At 33.9% G+C, this 8,615-nt stretch overlaps 1 protein-coding gene and 1 pseudogene across 1 annotated transcript; one reads left to right on the top strand and one right to left on the bottom strand.

Annotated features, from left to right (window-relative positions):
- Positions 1 to 1,379: 1,379 nt before the first annotated feature.
- Positions 1,380 to 3,578, top strand: LOC143636503 (uncharacterized). Its single transcript, XM_077104083.1, has 3 exons — positions 1,380 to 1,554; positions 1,624 to 1,829; positions 3,131 to 3,578. The coding sequence occupies exons 1-3, from the start codon at positions 1,380 to 1,382 to the stop codon at positions 3,383 to 3,385; spliced, it is 636 nt and encodes a 211-aa protein (XP_076960198.1). The 3' UTR covers positions 3,386 to 3,578.
- An 806-nt stretch (positions 3,579 to 4,384) lies between these two features.
- On the bottom strand, positions 4,385 to 6,600 carry LOC143636493 (chlorophyll a-b binding protein CP24 10B, chloroplastic pseudogene; annotated as a pseudogene).
- Between the last annotated feature and the right edge of the window lie 2,015 nt (positions 6,601 to 8,615).

Below are 8,615 nucleotides of genomic sequence, written 5' to 3'. Positions count from 1 at the left end.
TTCAAACTCTTGACATGGATTGACATGTGTGTTTGGTCCCAACACTAATTTGTTGGAACAGTCAATCACTCGGTAGTTGGATCCAATTAGACCAACGCTAGGATTAACAATAGTCAGAGTAGAGCTTTCCTTCAAGAATCTTTTGAAACTTGTAGAATAGATTATATTTGGAAAATCAATATTATACTTTTTGTTTAATTTTAAAAATCACTATTATGATTTAGTAAATTTAGTAAATTTATAATTCAGTAAATATTAATAAAAGTTTAGAAACTTTATAATTAATATTTATGGAATATTAAATTAAAGATAGATCAATATCATATATGTAACAAAATTCAAACTTTTTGTTTTTTGTTTAAATTGAATCAAAATTGGCCAGAAAAATTTAGACGGAAATTAGGTTTGTTTATATTTATTAAAGAAAACAATAACAAATTGGACGGAAAAAAAATCAGAAATTGGACGGAAATTCAATTATAAATATTTAGAAAACAAAACAATAAGAACAGTTTAGCCGGAAAATTTAAGAATTGGACAAAGAAAACAATAAAAAATTGGATTGAAATAAATTCAGAAATTGGACGGATATAAACTTCTTAATATTCACTAAACAAAACAACAAGAAATTGACCAGAAAAACTCAGAAAACATAAAATATCCGTATAACAGATTGACGGAAACAGATTCATCGGATGTTAAACATAAAGAGTGTAAATTAAGAAAATAACAAACTAATTGTATATGCAACAATGGATTGTTAATTATCTTTAATATATTCATCGAAGAATCGATATGTTACAATCATCAATAATTGACAAATATAAACATTATAACATCGGTTTCGGTTCTGAATCGAACCATCGGTTTTTTCACTTCCAAGGTTATTGATGTCTCCAATCGGTTCGATTCCGAGCGGCGGAATTAAGGTTCGTATTGTTGGTAAACACTGTAGAGGTTCGATGTTGGATCTGAGCGACGGAATTAGGGTTCGTATATTCATCAGGAGATCAGAGAGAAAATCAGTGGTGGAATTGGTTATGGGTTATGAAAAATAGACCGGGTTTTGTTCTTTTGGGTGTTTGGAGAATAACAGAGAACATGAGAACGAAAAAATGCTAACTGGATTACATGTATGAACAGCCTAGAAGAAAGTCATGTGTCCAAATTGTATTATTTAAAGATTTAGATCATTTTGGGGTAAAGCTGGTGGTATATTTTGGATGCATACTCTCCTCCAACAAAGTCCAAGCGAGAGTCCCAAACAGAGAGACTCTTGATATCTCCGCCATCTTCACTCACTCCCAAACTCTCCGCCCAGTTTCACCTCAAATACCACCACCACCTCTGATTGATTGATTGATTTCATTCATTCAATAATGGCAGCTCTTACTCACTCGGTTATTCTCAACCCAACCACTCAAACCCACAACCTCAATCTTTCATTCAACCAACTCTCCTTCCCTAAACTCTCCACCAGATCCACTCACACCAAATTCAAATTCATAGCCACTTGTACGCAAACAGAAGTCGACAACACTCCTATTGAACTCAGTACGCCACTAAACTACATATATATATTTTAACATTTCTATTTATTTTTAATTCATTAATATTCTTCAGAGTACCCTGCCTTTCCTACGGTGGTTGATATCGATCAGATTCGTGAAATCTTACCCCACAGGTTTCCGTTTCTTTTGGTGGATCGGGTGATTGAGTATAACCCAGGTGTCTCTGCTGTTGGGATCAAGAACGTCACTATTAACGATAACTTCTTTCCTGGTCATTTTCCCGACAGACCCATCATGCCTGGTGTTCTTATGGTTGAGGTACCTACTTACACTTTTATTATGTATCATATCTTCCTTTTTCTAAGGTTCTTTTTAGGTAAGATTTAATTTGATAAGCAAACCAATCATGTAAAGTTATTAAATCATAACTCAAAATGTGGGTGTGTATTGGAATTGAATGACCACCGACTCCTATGTGACCATGTCTTTAACTTTGGCAAAAATTAAAACTTTATTTTCTACTCTCACCTACATTTTTTATAGTCATTGTTTGGTATGAACTTTGTAGCAGTTACTACTTTCATTTATAGCTACCATACCCTTTGAATCTCTCTCTCTCTCTCTCTCTCTCTCTCTCTCTCTCTCTCTCTACACACACACACACATACATACATACATACATACATATATATATATATATATATGTGTGTGTTTGTGTATTGCCAATATAGGACTAGCCAACTTGGTAGAGAGAGCTCTTGCCTCTTAGATGGGAGGTCTCGGGTTCAAATCTACGCATGGAGTATATATTAGTTTGCAATCGTGTAGGAATAGGGTAGATTTGCCGTTTAAAAAATGTGTGTGTATCTATAGGAAGAGGTTCATTGTAGAAGACTAAATTATAGTTAGGGCAAAAAGAATAAACCTATACACATATGCATTTATCATGGATACTAACAAATGATTATATTGAAACTGCATGTCTTCATTGCATATATTAAAGCTGAATATTTGGTTATGATATTTTTGAAAATAAAATAATCACTTTCAAAAGGCATATTCAGACACCCTTGTAAATGACAAGTCCTTCAAATTTTCTTTCAATTGTATATATTTTTTAAGACTTTTACTTCTTACATACAATGCCTATGTTATGTACATAAATACACTAAACTCATTTTTTCATACATTTTTTTTTTCTCTTTTAAGCATTTTACCTACACTTGTATAGGTTATGTGTAGAAGATCTACACATCATTTGCACATTACTGCATAGGATTTACACATGTGCTGCCTGGTTCTACAAATAAATGAATTCTGTGTATATATTTCTTAGAATGTTAGAAGAGATGAATAAACATTACATTTCAACCATTTTCACTTTTTGAAAGTGACAATTTTGTGTTTTCTGGAGTAGGTTTTTTGTAACTATATAAAAAAATAAAATACAAACTATCGTTATTTTATACAGATTGTAACCGCTCTGCAACACGCATCCAAATTAGCATGTTAAATATAGTTACTAAAAGTCTATTGTAGCCATATTTGTTGACCCATTTGGTTGAGATTGATGGGGTGTAATAATATATGTTAAAGTTTGGGTATATTATATTTTGTAGGCAATGGCACAAGTTGGGGGTGTGGTGATGCTGCAACCAGAAGTGGGTGGGTCACGTGAGAATTTTGTGTTCGCTGGAGTAGACAAGGTTAGATTCAGAAAACCAGTGGTGGCCGGAGACACTTTGGTCATGAGAATGACACTCACAAAACTTCAAAAACGCTTTGGAATTGCAAAGATGGACGGGAAGGCGTATGTCGGAGGTGAAGTCGTTTGTGAAGGTGAGTTCATACTGGCCATGGGTAACACTGGCTAAGCTGATCTGCGCTGATTTCAGGTTTCCAATTTTTTTTGCTGTGTAATATTTGATATTTAAGTATTGAGCGGTTTTTGTTGCGTGAATTAGTGTGTAAGAACTAAATGGAATCATGCTGTTTTTAGTTTATTATTTGAATGGGGGACTTGGATCATTTTGACTTTTGAAGCAAAATAGTTTGGTTAAGAGGATCATGGTTGGGTAGGTCTTTGTATTCCCAAGCTTAGATATAGAAAACCGTTAAAAAGGGTACCCCTCGAGCCTCTAGAGTGAAGCCCTAGACTCTAGAGGCTCGAGGGGCTTCCCTCCAATTATCGTGCCATACTCAATATCTTGACGAGAACATGCAGGAGTGTGTGTATGGAAAAAAAAGCCGAATAGCCAAAATCATAGCCGTGATAACAAAAGTAAGGTGAAACAATTGAGAAACAGATTGTTTAGTTTGTTCTGTTATGGACTATGGTTATATGTGTATAACTAACCGAATTAACCGAACTGACATTAAAATCATTTATATCTCTTTATTTTATATATAAATTATAAATATTATGTTATGTGTTGGAAATGTTTTCATATAATTTTTATAAATCATATATTAGTTGTTTATTCAAACCAAAGTACAATTAGATTTGTTAATTAAGTTAGCTTAAATCCATCAGTGTCCGACACTAACCGAACCATCATTCCAACCGAAACAAGTATTTTATGAAAGTCTTAACATGAAATCACAAGTATAAATTCGGTTTTAGCTAATAACCGAACCAACCTATGTTGAGCCTTATCGAGGGAGTGAATTACATATGTTCATATCATTTTTCAGTTAAAGCTTAACAATGAAACATGCTTGCTACATAAACCGACTAACATAACTTCACTTGATTCAGAAACACATTGCTTTAGACGTTTACTTGTTTCAAAACACAAAGCAAACCAAGCTTAGCCTTTAAGAGCCCTCTAAATAAATAATTTACATGTTACATAACACAATCATTTTAATTCCTATAATCCAAGAGCTGGTGTTTTCCCTTGTCCTGCCTCAAATGTAGGATATCAACATTGATATCCTTGCATGCTTAATCTCAGACAACTTCAGCCTCTCAAGCTTCTCAGTACCCGGAACATAAATCCCATTCTAGATTGTACCCGTGAAGCTTAACGGGTCAAATAAAAATTTGCCATCTGGATAACCATGTTCTCTAGTGGCATTGGCAAAATTCTCCGCGGTCACCCAGTCAACAAACCGGGACGGTTGAATAAGTCAACCCGCCATTTGCTCTCAACACAACCCATTAGCATGAGTTGGGCCCCGAGCAAAGTCCCATATGAAAACGAGGTGATTGCACCAGGGTCCGCCCCCAGCTTCAAACCATGGGATGCCTCTCAATGCCTGGCCCACAAAGATACTAAGAACCACCATGCCCGTGAATTAGCTTGGCTTTTCGGTACCATTTTAGAAATGTCGGGTCCTTGCCTAGACCGAGCGAGTCAAGCCCAAAGCCCCCCCCCCCCCCCAGGAGCCTGTAGTTGATCAAATTCAGTATCATCTTTCAGATAATAGATACAAAGTAACTAAGTAAGCAATGACACTTAGGAGCCATCGAGCCACTAGGGTCGGTTAAATTGCCGCCACCTATGACGACATGGAAGCTAATTAGACTATATGTAGTGGTTTTAACTAATTTTTAAGTTAAAATGTCACATAGATGCCAAGTAGGCAAATATGAATATGAATTCACTAAAGTCTCTTTTAAATCAAGTGTAGTGGTTTTAACTAATTGCATAATTTTTTATATACTTAATATTTTATTATTAAATAAACATAATAATTTAATAAACAATGCTACACAATAAATACTAGAAAATTTATTATGAAAAGGCAACGAGCACATAGTAAAAAAACGTTATTTGAATAAAAAAGGATAATCTAATAACCGTAGGGTCACAACAAATATAAATTTTTTATACTCGGTACTGTATATCTATAATTCACCTCAACCTTTTTTATTATAAATTTTAAATTGGTATAATGAAAACAATAACTCAATTCCTTGTAGTTTTCCAAAGTTAAGTAATTTGAAAACAAGCAATGAAAGCTTAAAATATGTTGAAATCCAAAACCAGTAGCGCCCGTTTTGGGCTTGGTGGAAATATTAGCACCTGAATTGGAACAAGTGTAATAGTGGTCTTTAACGAGGAATCGCAACCACGTCAGCATGTTTAGCACTCAACTATATGCCACTACTAGCATCGCATAAAACAAATAAGTAATTTCTAGATAAAACAATTTTGTAAGTTACTGAATATTTTATGGATAACTAACTCCTAAGACACCTTTGCCTTTAGCATCATGGTATGAAGTAATAGAAAATTATGTTTCTTTACCGAGTGAGAGTTTAAATTATTGAAAAATTTTCAAAATGGACCAAAAAATTTGAAAGTTCCATAAATATCATAGGAAATTTGGAGGGGGCGATGCATCGGGAAAAGACCCGTCGGATCTTCTTCCTTATCTTCATCATTGAAGAAGCACGGATCTAAACCCGAATAGGTTAGACAAAGTCTTCCACCGAGTATGGGTTGAGATACAATGATTAGGTTAACAGTATTATAAATCCAACAGTTCCGACGACGACAGCCTGCAAAACAGAATATTGTGAGCTCGCTACGGGAATGACAAGAGTGAGGATATTTTCGTAACCATCCTCCAGCGTGAGAATAAGTACAATTCTTGTAAAGAAAGAAAATACTTAAGTGATTGATGTAATATGTGAAGTGTGAATGAATATCTCATGATGAATAAGTAGATATTTATAGCCGGTGGTTTAAGGAATATTATTGGTACAATTGTCCTCTTCTAGAAGGTATTCTTTGTAACTGACTGGACACGTGTCCACATTTGATAGAACATGACAGCTAGCCATGTGCACGATTATAACAACCTATCCAACTGTCTTCCTCTAATTGGCTGCCATGTCACGTGCCCTTCACGAAAGAATATTTGCATTATCCTTCTAGAAGGAAGTTAGTTACAGTTGCTTTGCTGATGTCAGCCTCTTGTCATTCCGCTCTTGGAAAGTTTCTGCACACGCGGGTAATCCGTTACCCTTTAGAGCTATTTGTACTTTCGTGATGCGTGTCTTTTCTATTTCATGTGGGTGATGAGGATGACGTGCGGATGAATTCTGAGGAAGTCCTGGATGACCCGCGGATATCATTTCATGGGAAATTGGAGCTTTTCGCTATCTTACCTTTTGTAAAAATGATCCGCGAATGAGTTCTAAGAAAACCCAGTGTGATCCGCGAATACTATTCGCGAGTATTCGAAGCTTTTTGCTACCCTACCTCTATAATCATCATCATCATCATCAACATCAACATCTTTACTAACATTCACCAACTTATGTTGACGATGATGAAGATACCCCTTGATGTTGATGTTAATGATGATGAAGAAGTTGAAGATGATGAGGAGGAGGAAGAAGAAGAAGGATATGAGGTTGATGATGATGATGATTATTGAAATATGGACGGGGCCGGAAGAAACCATGGGAAAACAGTTGGTCAAGACGATTTTCCCCAAGAAACTTTAAGGGCGCGTTCGCTTCACGGACTTTTTTTTAAAGGATTTGGAATTGGAATGGAATGGAATGTTTGAGAATCCCTATCATGTGTTTGGTTGGTTAATATGTATTGGAATTGGAATCTTCTTCATTCTTGTGATTTTTTTTTAAGAACAAGGGCAAAGGCGGAAACGTTTTAGTTTTTTTACATTTTTCGTTTTTGATTTATATTTTGAGTTATGCTTTTTTTATTAATTTTTTTGAATTTATTTTGGAGGGGTTATTATTGTTATTAAGAAAATCCTTAACAATCCTTTCAAATAGATGGGATTTTAAAATCCCATGAAATGTGGGATTTGATGGGATTTAGTTTTCATTCCCGTTCTTTCATTTAATGAAACGAACATATCAATTCATGGGATTTAAAATCTCATTCCTTAGAAATCCTTACAAATCCTTGAAACGAACAGGGCCTAAGGGGTGAAAATGGCCGGCTAAGATGGGATTAACAACTTTTTGTTCGGAAATGTCATAAACTTTACACGTGGCAGAATCCATTTCGTGGACGAAATCCCGTCAGATCTTTTCCCTATGCGTCGCTCCGTCCAAATTTCCTAGGACATTTTTGGAATTTTTAAATTTTTTGGTCCATTTTGATTTTCTCACTCTAGTTTTGATCTATTTTAAGTTTTTTTTTTTCTTAAAAGTATTTATGTATGAACACAATGTGTCGATTTAAAAATAGGATTAGGAGTGTTAGAAAAATATTAGTTCTAGATAAAAATTATAATAATGAGAAAGACATGGTTGGCTAAAACTTCTTAAGTCCCAAAGTTGATAATAAAATTAGGGTCGTTTTCATTAAAAATATATATAATAATATAATATCAATAACAATAACAATAACAATAACAATAATATAATAATCTATGATTCCTCTATCATTGTGTATGCATTATTATAGATTAACACCTCACTTCCAACAATTTGAAAAAACCCAAATTACCTAAAGGGGTCTTTTTATTTTTGCCTTCTTATTACTTATGAAAAGGTTATAAGTTGCAAAATTATAATTTATAGAACTCTTCCTTTCACATCATAAGCAATCCTAAATACCTTTTAACTTTTCAAAAAGTTAATAAGTCATAAGAAGACCAAAATAAGAAATCCCATACACCCCCCTAAGTACATATATAAATTATTTAGGAATTTAAAGCATCTCCAATATAACATATTTACATTTGTTCTTATTTTAAAACGTCAACTTAACATGCCCAATTAGATTTCACACTAACCTACAAAAACTTTTATTTCTCATCCAATGATTATTACAAGTCCATATTACAAACCGTCATCTCACCATCCATGTCATCACCTACTTTTCACTGTATTTAATCTATAATAATTTATATTTTTATAACTAATTATTTTATATTTCGTATGTAAAAATATAAATTCATAAATAAAAAACACATAACTTAAAAACAATTATTAGAAAAAAATACACTTTAAAATTAAATTAAAACATAATACTTTTTTAAGAAACACACCAAAAATAAATTTTAAAAGCATGCAAGCTGGTTGGTGGGTTGCTAGTCCTTAACATAATAATTGCCCATGGTTGTGTCACTTGACACATACTTAGACCATATTTATGTCGCTTGACATCT

Source organism: Bidens hawaiensis, unplaced genomic scaffold (genome assembly GCF_021521415.1).
Source record: "Bidens hawaiensis isolate Kalapana, Puna unplaced genomic scaffold, B.hawaiensis_p1.1 tig00000599_1, whole genome shotgun sequence".
NCBI lineage: Eukaryota > Viridiplantae > Streptophyta > Magnoliopsida > Asterales > Asteraceae > Bidens > Bidens hawaiensis.
The sequence above is the reverse complement of the archived record's forward strand: the minus strand, read 5'-3'. Positions and strand labels throughout refer to the sequence as shown.

Excerpts from the sequence above, each read along its gene's own strand:
- LOC143636503 (XM_077104083.1), top strand. The coding sequence starts at position 1,380 with ATGGCAGCTCTTACTCACTCGGTTATTCTCAACCCAACCACTCAAACC. Across the intron at positions 1,555-1,623 it reads CAACACTCCTATTGAACTCA|AGTACCCTGCCTTTCCTACG; the intron begins GTACGCCACTAA and ends AATATTCTTCAG. Across the intron at positions 1,830-3,130 it reads CTGGTGTTCTTATGGTTGAG|GCAATGGCACAAGTTGGGGG; the intron begins GTACCTACTTAC and ends TATATTTTGTAG.